The 19,461-nt window shown below is 38.1% G+C and overlaps 1 protein-coding gene across 1 annotated transcript in view; it reads right to left on the reverse strand.

Moving 5' to 3' along the window:
- Nucleotides 1-4,748: 4,748 nt before the first annotated feature.
- The window catches only part of LOC107707196 (tyrosine-protein phosphatase non-receptor type 13-like), a 36,587-nt gene continuing 21,874 nt past the window's right edge, over nucleotides 4,749-19,461 (reverse strand). The window contains 14 exon segments of the mRNA XM_016511133.1: nucleotides 4,749-5,117; nucleotides 5,326-5,388; nucleotides 5,549-5,764; nucleotides 6,735-7,069; nucleotides 10,122-10,212; nucleotides 10,412-10,557; nucleotides 10,699-10,721; nucleotides 10,723-10,833; nucleotides 11,587-11,660; nucleotides 11,962-12,047; nucleotides 12,968-13,142; nucleotides 13,222-13,383; nucleotides 17,988-18,052; nucleotides 18,639-18,722. Coding sequence (XP_016366619.1) covers nucleotides 5,022-5,117; nucleotides 5,326-5,388; nucleotides 5,549-5,764; nucleotides 6,735-7,069; nucleotides 10,122-10,212; nucleotides 10,412-10,557; nucleotides 10,699-10,721; nucleotides 10,723-10,833; nucleotides 11,587-11,660; nucleotides 11,962-12,047; nucleotides 12,968-13,142; nucleotides 13,222-13,383; nucleotides 17,988-18,052; nucleotides 18,639-18,722 — 1,727 coding nt within the window. The 3' untranslated portion in view covers nucleotides 4,749-5,021.

Raw genomic sequence — 19,461 nt, forward strand, 5'->3', positions numbered from 1 at the left:
TCAAGAAGAATAAAGAGCTGTGTTGTACAGCTAAAAACTGGAAGCGTTTGACAGTTAGCCTCGAACATCACAAATGATTGCGCCAACCCTCAAATGACATATGTGGATCAGCTGGCCAATGAGAAGACTGAAAACGAAGGCGTAATTGAAGATCTTACCGCGCATGCTCTCAGGTGTGTGCGCGAGCATGCTTTATGCAAATTTGTAGTTCGTATCCACACTCAGGGGCGCCACTAAGGGGGGGGGAAGTTAGGACGATTCTAAGGTCCCACGCACTTTTGAGGCCCCCAGAGATCTGTTTTATTAGTAGTAACAGTAGTAGTAGTAATGTAATAGAAATTATAAATGTATCTACCAAAGAGTTACAAATAAAACAAAATTACGGCTTATTGCTGCATTTCCCGCAAAATTATCTCCCCCCATTCACTGTATGGTTTCGTCCCGTCATACATAGCCTCGAGTCACTGAGTGAGATCAGATGGTAAACTGTCAAATAAGAGATGTCCTCGAGTTCGACATGGGGCAAACCGAGCGGACGATTTGGTCAGTCGCACTTTTAAACACATTTTAGTTTTGCTATAGAAAATCTACACATTCACACTCTGATTACATAGAGCAGCAGCAGGAAGCGAGTGAGGTTGTCATGGCAACCAGATACACTGCACGCAAATTACTGCTGCGCTTCTATTTTGCCACACTAAACTTAGCATTAAAAACAGTTGAAAATAATACAAAATAAACATGTCTGTCAAAACGATCTCAAAGGAGGCTTTTATTAAGCAAATCAAGGAGTGAATTACTCATCCACTGTTTTAAAAAATATATATACTGTAGCTGGGTTTCCACAGGCAGGGTCACAACTATCTACAGTGTGTGAAGCTAAAGGTTTTTGGGTTAAGGTTAATAATGTAGAACATTTTAAACATTGTATGCTGTATGTGCATAGGTAGCTAGCAAACAAGGAATACAGCTGTTAAGCTATAGTTACATTTAGATGAGTACGATCATGATTGAGAAATGTTGGATACTGCTGGAAATGCTACTATGGGGTATCCTATTTATTATTTTAGGATTTTTGTTTGTTTGCCCCAGTGAAGCATTTCTATTAATATAACTGATTAAGTAGTCAAACTCATTCCATATCAGCAGAATAGTGTGGTACAGAAAGTCTATGTCCATAAAACGGGTTCTGAATGAATTATGTTACTGATACCTAACTAACAAAAGCAATAGCAAAAGTAATAGGTCAATATTATTAAATTGCATACAAAGATTTATGGTCAAAAGCAATAGCAAAAATAATAGGTCAATATTATTAAATTGCAGACAAAGATTTTGAATAGCTAGGTTGGCTTGTACACTATATTGCCAAAAGTATTGGGACACCCCCTTCTAATGAACAGGTTTGAGTACTTTAGTAATTTCCATGAGTATAAATCTGAATGTTTAAGCATATGATGATATTCTAGTGAATTGTGTGCTTCTAATTTTATACCAATAGTTTGGACAGGACCCTTTTCTATTCTAACACGACAATGCCTCTGTGTATAAGGCAAGGTAAAAAAAAAAAAGACTTTTGGCAATATAGTGTACAAGTCAACCTAGCTATTTAAAGTCTTTGTCTGCAATTTAATAATATTGACTTATTACTTTTGCTATTGCTTTTACCATTAGGTATCAGTAACATAGTTAATTCAGAACCTCTTAAACATTAAGATTTGTACTCATGGAAATTACTAAAGTCAATCCTGTTAATTAGAAGGGGGTGTCCCAATACTTTGGGCAATATAGTGTATGTTTGGTGTGGTAGGGGGCCCAACCTCATACGCTTTCATAGGGCCCAAAATTGCTAGCGGCGCCCCTGTCCACACTGGTTATGTTCGTGTGAAACCTTCTGCGCTCATGATAAATAGGCATGTTGTATGAAATTATTAAGAGTTTCTCAAGCCTGAAGTGTTTTGGATTCTGGATTCTGCAAAACAAACTCTTTCTCAGAACTGGTTTGGTGCTTTGATTTGTAATTTCTATTTGCATTATCAACATTTTTAATGTAATTCTGTGGAACAGGTTTAAGAGAACGTTGACAAATTAGTGCTGTATTAAATTACATGCTATTTTTACATTTGTTACTAAAAAGTTATGTCTGCACTGTACTGTGAACCCAAGAGCTGGTGGATTTACAAGGTGGCTGTGAGATCATTTCCACACTCTTATAAATCACTGGCTCTCTCCAAATACACAGTTCCAAATGACTTTACCACAATACACCCACTCTAGAGCTTTACGCAGAAATGAAAGTCACTGTCTTCTTGAACTCTCCAGCTCAGCGACAATAGCAGTGGCTCTGGAAGTGTTATAAAACTGAAAGAAGAGCTCGGTTAGGACTTATATTAATTCTTAAAGTATGTTCAAATTTCCGCACATGTGGTTTCAGTTGCATGATCAATGACTGGAGTATGTCAGATACCAACCACATCCTCCACCAGTTTCCTTCTGCAAGTGCACTAAATCAGACCTCACTAAAGGAATTGCTTCATGTCAGTGCTGCTATTGTCAATAAATAGAGTTTCATAGAATAACTATTTTATAGTCACACTGTAGATGAAAAAATGCTGCAGTATTTGCACAAACCAGAATAATAATTAAATAAAGATGATATAGGATTGCCAACAACTACAAAATAATACAATTAATGTCAAGGATTTCATTCCACCAACACATTATGTTTACTATGAGGCAACAGTGGCATTGTTGGTCTTTACTAATTGGAAACATTTGGAGAACATGAAGAAAACAGAAGCAATAATGAAATCCAGATGGGTCCTTATTATTGCAAAACATGCCTAAAATCACATCAGCTAGGGGAAGAGTGTTTCATTTTCAACACATAAAGGTAGCTTCTCAGCAAAGAGTGATTGTTCAATTAATAATAATAGGGAACATCCCTCCTGATGTGAAATTACCACTCATTTGTGGTTTAGCGCTTTACAAAAAGTTGAAGACAGCTCAAGCGGTGGTTTCTATAGTTCAAAATACCAACAAGGCCTGGAAACTTGCTAATCGTGTTTTCGCACAAATGTTTGGCTTTGAAGGCTTTCCTCCTCTTTTGCGAGGTCAAAAGGCTTTCCATGCTGTCACAGGAGCCCATGTGAGAGGCGGTATTTACTCTGCAGTAAAAGCAGAGTGGGAACACTCTGCCCCGTGTGCCATGGCTTTGGCTGTAAAGTCTCTGTTTTTGTTTCTCCTACTGAAATTTATCATCCACAGCGTGGCCGCAATGACACCTGGAAACCTCAGGATGTGTACAGATCAAGTGCAGGAAGAAAAGCTGAGATGTGCTGACATAGGCCTACTACATAGGATTCGATATGCTAGTGTTGTAGTTCTTTGCTATTAAATTGGCTACAGGTATGAATAAAAAATATGTAGGAATTTAACATTTTCCAATCCTGATTCTGGCTCATAAGAGTGATTAGTTCTGTAATCGGACTTAGGCTAACTTGCCAACTGATAGAGCAATTCACAACTATTTGACATTTTGGTGAATTGGTACCATCTCATTGGTACGTTTTCGTACTATCTGCTTATGCCCCATTGATCTGTGGATCATCTGCGGATTTAATGGCAGTGTTGCGGTGCCATTTAAAGTAGTGTTGGTCCACTGCAGTGCAAGGTTATTTTAGCATGGTATTTTGTCTGCGAAAAACATGGTTCTAAGTTTCCAACCTGAATATGATGCTTTGAATATGATAAATGATATCTCGAAACACATTAAATACAATTATATAGTGTTTTTATTTGTAAAAACGGGTATAGGAAGAGTAATACATTTCTGATACATCTCATAACTATAGCCTATAACTGAGCTTTCCATTAAAGTACAAGGTTAATAATTTATAATGTAATACGGCAATATAGTAGTTTGATAACCTTTTCACACAGCCTGTGGAAAATTAATGCAAATAAATACATGACTATAGATCAAATGGGACGATTTACCCATTTTAAAAGCTCTGATGTGCTCTGATAGTCTATAATAAACATAACTTTTAAGACATTAGTGTGCTGAAAATTATTGTGCTGTTGCTTTGCATCAAGCTAAACAGTGAGAAGTACTACAGTATCACAGAATATTGGTCCATTAGCATTTCCAACCCAATCACACATTTGTTGCTTAATATTGTGAGACCGATGTCTTCAGATGGTTTACTGCAAGCGTTCTTTCTCCATTACATGTGTAAGCAGATACGTGCTCTGCTGTCCAAAGTCAAATCCTGGTTTCCAAGTGATTACGCCTGCTGGCAGATACTCATAGGCTATACATACAGATAAGAAGGCTGTGGTTTGTAATCTCATTGCATCAATCCTATTTCTTTGGGTTAATTCCTCTTGCTCTGACCTAATGTCAACTAAGAGGTAACACATCTTGTTTTAATCAAGAAGAGTGCAGATAAAGAAAGATGAGCGGTAAACTGCCCACATAGAGAAATTAAAAGGCACTTTGCTAAAAGTATCTGTCTAGCAGCTGGTTCTTCTGAGAGTGTAAAAAGCATTTTAAATGAAGATGGCCTCTCTCACAGCTACTAAAATCAGATGCTGCAATACTGTCAAAATCAAACCAGTGCAATACTATAAGAAAATCACATAACTGGACATCCTTCTGTTCAAAATGTGAAAAATAAGTTAAATTAATTTTAATTAAAAATTAATGTGCATAACCTTTGTCTTTAAAAAAATACATTCAAGGCAAAATGACTAAGAGTCCAGAAAGGCTATGAAATCAGTGTCTTTAAGCCAAAATGGTACAAAAATATATATCAGATCACACAAGGACATTGCACAGTTAATGAAAATATCTACCATATTTCCAATGATATATTCAATATTCGAGTAATAGAAGAAGTGGTCATACTATATCAGACTCACACAATCAACACATCACAACCATGTCTGCCACTCAAAAACACATATATTGTTGCCTTTCTGAGGAAACACTTGTATTAAGGACTGTAAGGATTTGTTCATGAAGAAGTTTCAGTTTGCCAGTGGTGATCATGAAGTAGTGAGATGCTTTGTAACACTTCCAGCCAGACTTTATAACAAAAGAGGTATTGTTCCTAAAATCAGAGAGAAGAATGGCAAAACCTGTCCAGAGGATTTATATGACTATACTGTATATTGAGAAGAAGGATAATGCAAAAATAATGAATAAACAAACAAGCAAACACAGTGACTGAGAAATGATGTGCACTAGTCAATTTCCCATCATTAATTTATATATTCACCTGAAGGAAGCATTCTTACTGAATGTCCTGATATACTCACCTTGGTCTGAATCATGCCGTGCCGCTGGAGTCTCATCTCCTTTACTATGCCACTCACGTTAATCTATGGCAGCAAACAGAAGTACATACATTCAGCTGCTCATAATGTTACACTGTGTATTTAAATGAGAATTCTGTCATTACTTATAAACACAAATTTTCCCTTTTGGGTGACCTATTGCTTTAAGTTTGGTGCTAATGCTATGCTTGTTTAAAATACTCACACTTAGGTCTTTCTCAATGAGACTGAGGATGACGTCAGTGCAGATGAGGACTCCAGATCGGCTCATGCCTGCACTGCAGTGGACTATGATCGGCCCTTTAGCGTGAACAGTCCTCATGTAGCGCATGAAGCACACCAGCTGCTCGGAGGAGTGTGGCGTGCCATGGTCAGGCCATGTGGTGAACTTTAGATGCTTTACAAATTGAATGTCTCCACTCTGGAAAGGTACACAATTCCATAATGAGTTTTGAATACAAAGTTGTGTAACAAATCAATAATTGAGATTTTGGGAGATATGGAATTTAGAAGATACACTGCGAAAATGATGTTTAATCAGTATTTTTGTCTTGTTTCCAATAGAAATATCGAAACGTTATTAAAACATGTTAAAAAATAAAATAAAAATACATTTAAATTAATTTAAAATAAAACATTTTCAAAGATTAATTCTGCAATCAGAGTTCAAATAGCTGATAGAAACATCACAAAATCCACAAGTAATCCACACAACTCCAGTCCATCAATTCATGTCTTGTGAAGCAAAAAGCTGTGTGTTTATAAGAAACGAATCCATCATTAAAGTTTTTTTTTACTTAAATCGTCACTTCTGGCCAAACTGGCCCATAACACATAATGACACTTCCCCAAATAAAAAAGTCCTTCCCCTGTTGTCCCTTTTTTCACTTGTGAATGGTTCTTGATCTGTGCATATTTCTCTCCTGATTTAAACGAGACAACGTCTTCACGAGAAAGCAATATTTTGGAGAAAAGAAACAATCTTAAGCAACATTTTGAAATTAAAAACGTCTTAATGAGGAATTTGTTACAAACACATAGCTTTTCACTTCACAAGACGTTAACTGATGGACTGGAATCGAATACTTGTGGATTATTGTGATGTTTTTATCAGCTGTTTGAACTATCATTCTGACGGCACCCATTCACTGCAGAGGATTCACTGGTGAGCAAGTGATGTCATGCTACATTTCTCCAAATCTGTTCCAATGAAGAAACCCATCTACATCTCGGATGGCCTGAGGGTGAGTAAATTCCCTGAAAATTTTATTTTTGGGTGAACTATTCCTTTAGGGATGTTGAAATCATAGCCTGACTATGGTGTTTAAAAGGTGGCTTTTACACTGAAACGGTTACAATAAGAAAATTTCCATCAGGTACATGCTCCTAACCTCTTTTTCCACCATCTTGATGACCTTAATGTGGAAATAGCCAAGCATCTGGTAGTTATCCAGGTGGAGCTGGTAACGGCTGGTTTCTTTGGGAACATCGAGCTTCTCGGGCCAGTACTTGTGGCATTTTACCCGGCCACGTTCCACCTCCTGAGTCATCATGGCGATAACATCAGACTTGTTCTCCCACACCATCTGCCAGAAGTTATCCTGAGTGCCAGGCAAAGGGCCCTGAGCGGAGATGTAGAGGAGCTCCTCTGTGCCCACCTTCATACGAATGTAGCTGACATTGATGTAGCCCTCATTCTCTCCGACAGGAACACGCGTCTTATCATCTGTTTGTTCAAACAGTTGAGATAAACAGGGATTGTAAATTGTGATCAATTAATCTTCATACACAGTTTGAAAAACTGAGCAATTACTTCTGCTGTAATGATAAATGTATGTTCCTCAACCAAGATTTTAGTACATTTAAGCTTAAACAAGCATGCATGTTATTTGGCCATAATATAAGATAAGAAAACAACAGTTAAACTCTCTATGACGGCTCAATTCCCACAGGGCAACTAAAGCATCGAGTGCACATTATGAAAACCAGAAGGTATACAGCTTTTCTCTTTTCAGATTCATTTAAAATCCATGCATAAGCAAACAAACAAAAGGCATGTGTATTTACTATCAAATGTATTTCCCAAACCACAAACAAATTTTTATTTGAAACGCAGGTAGGAGATTTATATGAGGCCGCAGCATTCCTGTAATGAGGTGATTGCTGTTGTTGGCTTCGGTAGCCAACAGTGTTATTAATCTGCAAACCAAGAATGCAGCGTTTTTGGTTTCCCCCATAGAGGAGGAACAAATTGTGCCGAGGTACAACAAATAGCTCCAAATAAATGAAACAAGCTCTCAAGGTCATGCTGGCTGGAAAGCCTGAAGGAGTGAACACAGGGGAGCACGATGAGAAGAATATTTTAGAGTATTCTCATGGTGGTGTGTTGGTTCTTGTAGCCCATTTAGACTTGAGACTTTACTTGGCATTTTTTAAATGTATATTTAAAATTAAATTTAAATGTACAACATTTATACCCTGAAATTAAATAAACGCAATGATCACTATTATTTTTTTTTTGTAACTAGAATTACAAAAAACTACATTGCTTGATTTTTCTGTTTATTTAAGTAAAAAAAAAAAAAAAAGTACATTATTACTTATTAGGGTTAGGTACTTCAAACTTAGAAAAAAGCAGACAACCAATACTGTTTCACCTTTTGGGGTCAGATTTTTTTTTTCTTTTAAGAATTAAACAAAACAAACTTTTATTCAGAATGAGATGCATTAAAATAATCAAAATTGACAGTAAAGACTTTTACATCATTACAAAAAAAAAAATTCATATAAATGCTATTATTTTTAAATTTTCTATTCATCAGAGTGAGAGAAAAAAAACCACAGTTTCCACAAAAATATTAAGCAGTACATCTGTTTTCAACATTAATAATGACAAGAAATGTTTCTTGAGCAGCATATTATAGAGTGAATTCTGAAGGATCATGTGACACTGACGACTGGAGTAATAGCTGCAGAAAAGCCATCACAGGAATAAATTACATTTTAGAAAATATATTATAATAGAAAACAATTATTTTAAATTGTAATAATATTTATATTACTGTTTTAATGTATTTTTACTGTAAATATATAAAAAATCTTATGACCCCCAAACTTCTGAACAGTAGTGTAAACATATACAAATATAATATAATGTAACATAATTTTATCTTAAACATCCTCGTTCCATATTTGACCTACATGTACTATGAGTTCATCAGTCAGGCTCTGGTGAGTTTTAAATATTTAAGTAACTGTGCTCATATTTTGTGTTACAAGTATAATGTCAACAAAAAAAATGTAAAAACATTTTTGGGGGGAATTTTCGCTCATTTTAGGTAGGTCCTATTTGTTAATAGCTTGTTTTGTCCTGGTACTCCAGAATCAGTAAGCGATATATATAGTGAGAGTGCTGAAGGGATTGCTGTTGTAACACTTTAAAAGGGGCTGCTTGCGAAAACATGTTCAACAGCTCGGAAGAGGAAAAGGGCTGAAAAATGAAACTGAGAGGGAAGGAGATAAACAAGGGGGGCATATGTGAGAGGAAGCGTATGTCACTGGGAGTAGGTAAATTCGTGCGGAGCGGCCTCCACAATGGGTGGCATCAGGCTTCCTGGAGAAGGTTGCGGCCCTTGAACTGCCTCCAGCAATAACAGTGGTTAAGTCCCAGGGGCCTCACACTTTTCAATCCCGGGCGCTTTATTTGGGGAACAGAAGCCCAGTGAGCTGCCGTGATAATAAACAAACACTCCGAGCCAGGCTAGGGCCAGTCTGTCTCCCGCAAGCACATGAAGCTCCGTATTGTGCCTATTCTGTACAGAGACCTCCTCTCTTCAATACAACTACAGCCCGCTCTCTGCATACTCGTTCTGACCCCGCACATGAATGGATGTTTCCCATTAACAGTGAAAGCAGATCTATGAGTCACATATCTCCTGTCTGACTTTACGTTTGCAGCATTCTGTGTTTTGTTTTAAACTGAGGGCAAACAACGCCTCACGTAGCCTCTGACCTGCTTACACTTCACACCAGCAAAAACCTGAATCAGTACTAACAGGATAACCGTGGCTGCAGTGTGAAAATGGCACCACATGGGTGAGGAAGTCCGGAAAGCCGCAAAGAGGTGGCAGATAGAGTGTGAAATACAGAGTCAAATAGACATCTACACTGGCAATGTAATCTAATGCCCAGCACTGGTAGGAGACCTGGGAGTAAATAACCAGGGATTGGTTACATTTCATTTAATTGCCGTGTCATGTGTTCCACTGTTTACAGGTAAATGTATACAGGAGTCAGTCCTCTCCTCACATTCGCTGTTGTCTAAAACTGAACAAATGTTCTTTGCTCTGGAATATTAGTGTGAGTTTACAGTATATCTTGTGAATTACAATAGTTTTAGCAGTAGCTAAACAAATCATTTAAATGTAATAAATAGTAATATATTAAAATTGTGCAATAAATATAAAGTTATAACAGGAGACTCATAGATTAATTTAAATCTTCACAATGAACAATGTGGGACAATATGGATATTATTTTATTTACAGTGATTTTTACCATTTTACTGTACAAATCTGCATACATTTTTTATTCTAAGAAATTTGAGTTTCCTGGCAATGTACAGTGTGTGGTCCATGTGGTTGCAAAATGGTGTGAAAATGTACACCCAAAAATCTTACATTTTATGAGAACTGAGGCTTGCAAACTGTAAAACGGCAATAAAAATTCTAACTGAAGCTGGGTTTGTGGTGGATTATGGGAGAAGCAGAGGAACTTACAGGGCATGATATCTCTGTATCTGTTCTTCTCCCGGTTTTCAGGTGCTTTTCCAACCAGGCAGTTGTCTGAGGGTTTCAAATGCTCTAAAGCCTATTAAAAAAAGAGCCACACATGTTCACACTTGAATTATCATTCTTTAAATACTTCAATGTGTATTGTAGACACTATATTAGTATTAAAGAGATAAACTACAGATTTATATGAAAAATATTACAAGAAAATAAACGTGGTTGTATTAATAAGCAATAAAATATAGTTGTTTGTATTGATGTCAACAACAGGAACTTACCATAAACTCTTTGATCAGATCTTGCTTTTCTAACTGTTCAAGGGCCTGTATGAGGGCTTTGACCCTGGAGCCAGAGTACTGCCCATTCTTAGACGGGGATATCACTGCAAGCCTAGCAAGCTCCTCTTCTGACACAATTGGTCGACCTTAATGTAATAAAGTCCTTTTCAGGTGATTTCAGGATCTACACAAGCCACAGATCTCTACAATACATTACTTTAGAATAACTGTAGAATTACACAGGTGGTGAAAAATATGAGATATGAAGGTAATGTAATTTCATTTACCTGTATTAGGAACGGTCTCGGGAAGCATTGTCGTCATCATCACCATCCTCTTCTTCATCACTGCTCCAGCCGTCTGATTGGCTATGCTCTGTTTTCATGGCAGATTTTTCTAGATGCTGCTCCTGGGGGTCTGTCCTGAAGGGGGTACGGGGCAGGAATGAGCAGAGACCTTGACCACATTGCTACGTTCTGGGGCCTGTTATCATGCAAGGCTGATTTTTCTGCGATTTTTCCACCTAAAATGTAAAAATGCTGCTAACTGCAAGTGCTACGTACTATAACTATAACGTAATAAATATTATTACTTGCCTATAAGGCCCTTAATGGGTTAGCTCCTGCGTACCTAACTAGTCTTCTACCACGCTACAATCCATCACGCTCCCTAAGGTCGCAAAACTCTGGACTTTTGGTAGTACCTAGGATAGCAAAGTCCACTAAAGGAGGTAGAGCTTTTTCATATTTGGCTCCCAAACTCTGGAATAGCCGTCCTGATAACGTTCGGGGTTCAGACACACACTCTCAAGTGTGGCTTGTAGGCCAGCCTAACTAGAAGCCAAAGCTGTGATTATTGGGCCTGTATTTCATTAATGACTCTTTAGTGCCTCCCTGTGGCGATTCCTTTTGAGAGCTATGTTAAAACAAACAAACAAGAAACAAAACAAAACCTGCAATGAAATTCAGTCCTTATGACCTGGGTTTATGAGCAGTCACAACAAGTTGCAGACTTATGAATAAACTGACACTTTTTTGAGGTTTTAGTACATTCAGAACAAACTTTGAGGTCTCATACTGTACAATACACTTGCAGCACTCTTGATGCAAAATGTAATATAGCGACAGCATCAACATAAATGTGAGAAAAAAATATGGGAATTCAGTGACACTCACCTTTCCTGTAGCATGTCTGTGACTCCCAGAGATGGACAACACCTCTGACAGGTAGGTGTACAGTTTCGACTTTCCTACAGGCAAGAGATAGACAGAAAAAGGAGAAAGAGAAAGAAAGAGGAGACAGGTGATGAGTTAACTCTGCTCAGGACACCCTTATTGTCATCTGAGTTTCAGCGGTTTCCTCTGAGAGAAACCGGAGGCGGTGCTAATTAATTTCATGGCGAACCTTTCTAGGTGCTGGAACTTGTCACTTATTAGATAGCTCTTTGTCTACTAATCTGTTCTGGGAAGGGCTTTCAATTCACTGGAGAAAGTCGTCATCTCAGTATTGTAATTTACAAGTTCAGACTAAAAGGAAAATAAAAATTATACCTGCTCACATTCCCTTCCAAGACCAGGACATTCTGAGGTCTGGAAAGACACATGATCTGCCTGTGTTTCTGTTCGTGCTGTAATATCTGCAAATGAAGTGTTACAGCAGGAGAAGACAATTAAAACAATATCTCAGTTTCTAACAAGTGTCAGTACTAGTGTTTGAACAATATAGCTTTTTAAGGTTGTGTTGATGTAGATGTCTAGAAAGAGTGACCAATACAATGCCAGTATATTAGAGTCAAAATTTATCCTTATAAATATGATGTAAAAAAAAACAAAATGATATGACCATGATAGAGTAATTAATTAATTGAACTAATCAAATGAACTGCATATTTCAAAATCAAAATTATTTTTATTTATCACATTTAAAAAATACTTAATCATAATTAATCACACTAAATTTGTTAAATTGATATCCTGCAATATACATAATATAATGACAAATAATGTTTTATGTTATACAATATGTTATATTGTGAAATTTGATTACATTTTTCTTTTTTAAATATTTTAAAATATAATTTATTCCTGTGATGGTAAAGTTTAATTTTCAGCAGCGATTACTCCAGTCATCAGTGTCATATGATCCTTCAGAAATCACAATATTTTTGTGAAAATTATGATGATTTTATTTCTGGATTCTTTGATGAATAGAAAGCTAAAAAGAACAGCATTTATTTGAAATAGCAATCTTAGAGATCAACTTATGAATGGTAGTGAATTTTACATAATTTTTACTCAATATTTAGCTACTATTATGAAAAAAGGAACTGATAAAAAAAGGATAAAAACAAAAAACGTCCTTATCCATTAAGAATGCTATTGGTATTAACTGGCCTTCATATTCATCCATCAGTCAATACATTAGTTATAAGTTCAATTTTTTTTTAGTTGAATGATATATGTTGAGTGATGATGATGCTGCCACTCTAACATCACAGATGAGAGATAATGCAGAGGGAGCCACAGAGCGGGACGTACGTGTATCAGGCTTGCTGACCTGCAGAATTTGATGTGTTGAATTCCTGAGAGGCCTCAGCAGGGGAGCTGGAACCAGAGCAGGTTGACATGGGCAGGATGTCCCTACATACCGTCAGCTGAACCGTGCCCTCTGTCTTCCGCAAAATATCCACAACTTTACCGTGGCTCAGTCCTGATACAATGATGCCATTCACCTGCACAACATACACAGATCTGGTACACCTCCTATATGGGTTATCAATGAAAATCACTGAGTGAATGATTTGCACTTACCTCCAAAAGAATGTCACCCACTCGGAGACGACCATCCTGCTCGGCCACACCCCCACAACAAATATCATTCACTCTCAGTGTGCTCCCATTGACCCCGCCCACCAGAGCAAAGCCTAGCCCACCTCTCTCAGGCTTGGTGAACTCCACCTGGAGGATACAGCTCTACAGAAAACAGAGGAACAGGAACATTTAGTCAAACTAAACACTAAGGCCCTATTAACACTGCACACAAATACAATTTGGCTTTCAATCCAATCATTAGGACTGACTTTTCACACTGTCATTTTTCGAGTGATGAAATCAGATCCATTTGCTCAGATCAGATGGGTCAATATTTGGTATAACTACACTAATGTTCCAAAGTTTGGAGCAAGATTTTTTATTGTTTTTGAAAGAAGAATCTTATGCTTACCAAGTCTGCATTAATTGTGAAATATTATAGCAATTAATTTAGTGTCACATGATCCTTCAGAAATCATGATTCATGATCATGCTGATTTCATGCTCAAGAAACATTTAGCATTATCTATGTTGAAAACAGTTGCGTTGCTTAATATTTTTGTGGAAACTGTGATAACTTTTTCACAATTCTTTGATGAATAGAATGTTTATATTTGTTTGATCTATAGAAATCTTGTGCAACACTGTAAATGTCTGTATTGATATGTCTCTTTTGATCAATGTAATGCATCTATTTAAAGATTAATGCATAGATTTTAAAGAAAATTGTATCCATCATGACATTGTGTGCTGTATTCACATAAGCGACAGATGCATTTAATACATTCAAGAATATACTGTGTTCAAAACTGCTAACTTGTTTACTATATTGTGGACTGTAAATGAGTGAACGTCACCAATCGCTAAATGAAGGAAGTGAAAATTAGTGCATTTGGACACAGGTGCAGACATGCAAGTTCTGTTTGAACAAGCATCTACTCCCATTTTGTAGAAACGTTTTAAATGATTGCTATTTGAATAGTCTAATATTAATGAATTAATAGTGCTGCTGATGATTACAAAGGTATTTAGAGGCGAATGACAGATTACAAAGCAAGAGTTATGTTACAGCCTGTCATCTGTTAAACTCAAATGAACACCTTTCCATCCTTTTTTTATTTTTATAAGTGTCCACAGTCCTTAACTAAGTGCTTTCAATAGCACCATAGTCCTTCACTGAGTACTTTCAGTAACATCAGAGCCGATGCTCCTTTTTTTGTAAGACAGTCAGCGAGTTGAGTTTTTGTGTCTGACCAGAGTACCTTCTTGATCTTTTTACTCTGTATGAGCTCCTTTATGCTGCTTATTTTCAGTCGAAGACATTTCTCAGAGACCTGTTTTGTTGACCTAAGGGCATCAAACAGAGAGTGGTTGTCTGTCACACGGATCAACGGCGGAGTATCCAACTCAGCATTTCCAGTAGTAAGTTCAGAAAAGAGAGTAGTCAGAAAAATAGCATTATCTATTCCATCTGACAGGGCCAGAGTTTCCCCTGCCAGAGTACTCCTCACCACACGTCTAATTTTCTTAGATTGCCAACTGAGAGGAGAAAACTTCCCTCCTTCATGAGACCAATCAATGTCCCCCCTGTGTGCCCCCATCAGGGTGATTTCCAAGGGAAGCATCAGTGAAAACGACAAAGTTCAGAGCATCACTGTTTCCCAAATGCTGAAACCTGAGAGTCACATTTTCAGATTTGAGCTTTCTAATGACCTTATTTGTCTCGTGTATAGACTGAACTGTAGCATACTTTATATTTGATGCTAAACTGCTTACATCAAACATAATGTCTGGTCTGGTTTGTCTTTGGTTTTTTTCAGTCTCATTAAGAGAGGCATCCCTCTGACGTGCTACTTGCAGTCGAATAGGCTGTAGGTTTTCAATGTGACTATGCTGATGTACATGAACTACACCATTAATGGTAATAAAGTCCATTCCCACATAACAGAAATTTTCATGTTCCTCTCGTCCAACATGTGATGCAGACTTTAGTATGGGGATCACATCTGTTGAGAAGTTTTGTGAGCCTGCCCAAAGAAAATCATCAACATGACATGCAAGTACTCCAGTAACCTTACACTGTTCATCCAACCAATAAAATACTGCTGGATCTACTTTAGATATTCTAGCACTTGTACTCAGCATGATTTCTTTCACTTTGTTGTACCAATACAATCATGCATCTGCAAGGCCGTAAACACACTTGTTTAGTTTCCATAGAATATTTTCCTTTTCTGCTTCAGGAGGGGGCCAGACACAGATTTCTCTGGACAACTGCATGCCCTGCAAGAAAGCAGACTTGATGTCCATAGAATGGACTTGCCACTTATTTTGACAGATTACAGCTAATAATAGCCTAAGAGAGTCAGAAGCACAGGTTGGGGAAACCTCTGGCTACAAGTCGCGCTTTGGGCACAATACCATTCGGAGTTTCTTTGAGACTACAGACCCATCTGGTAGAAACACACTTTTGACCAGCATCATCAACTTCCTCAAAAACATTGTTATTGTACCAATTCACTATTTCATCCTGTTTAGCTGCATCAAATTAAATGTCTTTTGTTATGAGTACATCAGTCTTCCTATCAGTTGATTCAATGTGAAGATTATCAACACATGACATATCCACTGACTCCTTTTGCCCATCACTGCCATCAAGTTCAATATGTTGCAGATTGAACCAGTATTTATATTTTCCAGATGCTTTGCCTGCTCTGCCTAAAACCTTGGCTCTCTGTAGACCACCACCGTCCTGTTTCATAAATGTTACTGTCTGTCCTGTTTTTAACTTTACACCAGCAGAAGAGACAGGATTACCACACACTTTGTGATCTGTTTCAGGTTGTGTCATTCTAGGATAAACCACTTCTCCTGTATTAACCTCCTTGTCGCTGATGTTTTCTTGTTCGCTGTCTGTGTTTTCTTCACTATCTGAGCTATCTACTGCATTGTTTAAGCTATCTTTTTCACTTGGTACCTGGCTGTTGTCTTGTTCATTTTGCTTAACTTGAGATTCCTGATCCTGTGTGTTTGTCTTACAGAGCCTGGATTGATGTACTCTAACAAGAGTCCCCTCATGTCTTACAACAGCTCCATCTTGACCAATAACTACCCCTGGTCCCTTCCATTCAGGACAGTCTGCTCTTTTGTAATATACCTTGTCTCCTGTCACATACATGTCATCTGTGGGCCTAAGCTGCCTACGTAGTGCCCTTCTTATCAGCTCAGAAGACTCTGCTTCTGTGAATGCTTTCCTAGAAGCATGTAAAGCAGAAATGTGTTCTCCCACTTTAGCACTCACAGTTGTACCTTCTAGAGCAGGTAGTTTATCAACTAACACAGAAGGAAGATTAAGATTCTGTCCAAACACCAATTGGTATGGACTGCAGCCATGAACATTCAACATACTGTTCTTAGCCATGAGGACCCAGTCAAGGGCAGTGTGCCAGTCACATCCATTTTCTCGTTTGACCTTCAGGATGATCTCGGTGAGTGTTTGATTATGTCTCTCGAGTAGTCTGTTGCTCCAGGGACTGTATCCAGCCGTTGTTCTTATCTCAATGTTAAAGTTTTCAGCCATGTCTCTGATTTCTTGGTTGTTGAATTCCCCTCCATGGTGCCATGGACACTAATCCAAGTGTGAATAAAGGAGTTGACAATTTCAGATGGCTTCTTTGTTTTCACAATGTTTCCGGCGCTTGTGAAGTGGTCGATGATGTGAAGATACCATACACCTGGTTCTAACTCGTGTAGATCCACTGCCACTGTTTCGTTATATTCTGAAGCCATGGGCAACCCCACAGCAGGCTTTGGCTTTGTCCTTTTGTACTTCTGGCATATTTCACAGTCATTTACTATTTGTTGTAGAATAGTAAGGCATTCTTTGTCCTTATTTCCTGAACTGTGAATGAGCCTCTGTAACCTGTCTGCCGACGCGTGACCAAACTGTTTATGGAGCTTCAGAAGGACTTTGCATTTCTCATCTGGAGACATATTTTCTGTCACTGTTAGGACTTCCATACTACCGTACTTATCCAGTGGATTAGTCCCTGGTAATGGCTGCTTTAGTTGTCCACTTTGCAACGTTGTGTTCCATTTTCCTCTTCCTTGCGATCTTTGTTCTGTGAAAAACGCCACGTCCTGGTTCACTTGTATTCTGTTTGACGAGCCTGTCGTTTTTCCTCCGAAAATACGTTTTAGAGCCGACTTCATGGATGAAACTTCAACTCGGTGCAAGCTGTTAGTGCTAGCTGTCTATTTTTTTTGTCGAGGCAGGCCGTGTCCAATAGCTTAAAAGCCAGCACAGCATCAGGAAGCATCATATTATACTTTTTCATCCGATTGTATCGCTGTTTGTAATCAATTATGTAGTCCACCATGGAAACCAAACTATTCTTCGTTATGGCATCAAAATAAGAATAGGCTTCATATGCGCGATCCTTTTCCTCTTTTAGGAACACATCGTCCAGCTTAGCCATCAGCCTTGCCATACCATTATCACTGTCTAAATCCTCCACAGGTATTTCCATCGCCGTTTCACGAGCTCGCCCCTCAAGCCCTAAGGAAACAGCGAGGGCTTGTTTCTTTTTGTCGAGTTCGGTAACCCGCGTCCAGATATTAACTTCATTTTTCCAACACTCGTATGGCCTGGTTTCATCAAACTTTGGCGGAACTTTATAACTAGCTGCCATCCTTCAACCATCCTCTGCTACCATGTTAACTCAAATGAACATCATCAGCCTAAAACAAGGCAGAGGGACAATTACCTCCTGCTCTGATGTGACAGACAGCCTTTTCCTGAATTGTATGGCACTGTCAGCGACAGGTTTAGCTGTAACAGAAAAGAGAGAAAGAATTTGTCAACAACAAAAAATTTTACAACCAAAACTAAAGAAATTTTAGATGCAGTTCTGTAACTAAGCAGGACCATTTACTCTGAATGGTTCATCAAACTCATTCAACCAATTTCAAAGTTACAAAGTTAATAAAAAATGAAGACAAAATCAATCCAAGCATCACATCACATCCTATTCTTCCTGCTAAATGAGAAACCAAGATCACAGCAATTTAAAACAATTCCCAAACTCACGAATGTCTCCCTCCTCTGCTGCCATTTGGTGGAAGATGTGTTGATGACCTGCTCCGTGCTACTGTAGGTAAACTATGCTCACCTTTTCAAGCTCTTTTGGACCTCCTGGCTAGCGATCTCCTAGCAACCTGGATGCCCACTAGATCAGCTGGCCTTTATTCGTTAGACACAACGAAAGCGCACTTTGATCGGCCAGAGGAGACCATGTCCCTTGCTAATAATTAATCCTGCACCCGCTGCCCTCTGAGCAGGACATGCCATGTCTGTCAGCACAGATCTAATGCCACAACTCCCAGACAACAGAAACACAGGAAACCAAAGGTTTTACCATCGGTAGGAGCCGCCTCCATGTCAGGGGACACAGGCTCTTCGAGGCGGGGGAAGACTTTTTTCTCCTTCCATTCAAACAAACCTGAAGAGGAAAAATGGTAAAGGATAAAAAGAAGATGTTTGTGGTTTTAATATGTTACTCCAGAAATCTACATTTGTATTAAAAAGATCTATATAAACTTTATAGACCAACATAAGATTTTTCTTTTCAATAAACTCTTACTGACATATGTGAACATTTTAATAATAATTATTATTATTTTTAAATATGGTACTCCATAAATCAAAATTTCCTTCATTTTACATTTGTAAGAAAATATTACACAATTTTTAAACCCTATCTATCTATATATTATTTTTTATGCTCAGGATCATTTAATAACATAACTAGTTCGCCACAACCACCATCAACAACCTAGCATCAAGGCAACAAGTTTTGCACAGGCAAACAGCATCAATTGTTTTTGAGAAAATATTTGTGTATGAACTCCTTTTAATGCTTTTTTGATTAAAATTAGTGACTGAAACCAAAATAATCAAATATTATTCAGGACTGACACAGTGGGTAATGCTGTCTAATAAGAGCTGACACTCCGCTTAAAATGACACAATGTCCAGTGAAGCATGCTATGAAAGCCTAGGCTGCTCTGGAAAACCACTGGAGCAGCTCTCTGCCTCATCTCTGTCACTTCAGACTAGACTGAAACATGTCGATCACGACTGCCCTCTGCAGCCCAGCCAGAGCCTTCACACACCCAGAGCAAGAAAAAACACTTCCCACTGACAGCCGGAGCAGTTACCTGGCCCATGGGAAGGTTAAA

This window comes from Sinocyclocheilus rhinocerous, unplaced genomic scaffold (assembly GCF_001515625.1).
Source record: "Sinocyclocheilus rhinocerous isolate Xijiao unplaced genomic scaffold, SAMN03320098_v1.1 scaffold1243, whole genome shotgun sequence".
Classification (NCBI taxonomy): Eukaryota; Metazoa; Chordata; class Actinopteri; order Cypriniformes; family Cyprinidae; genus Sinocyclocheilus; species Sinocyclocheilus rhinocerous.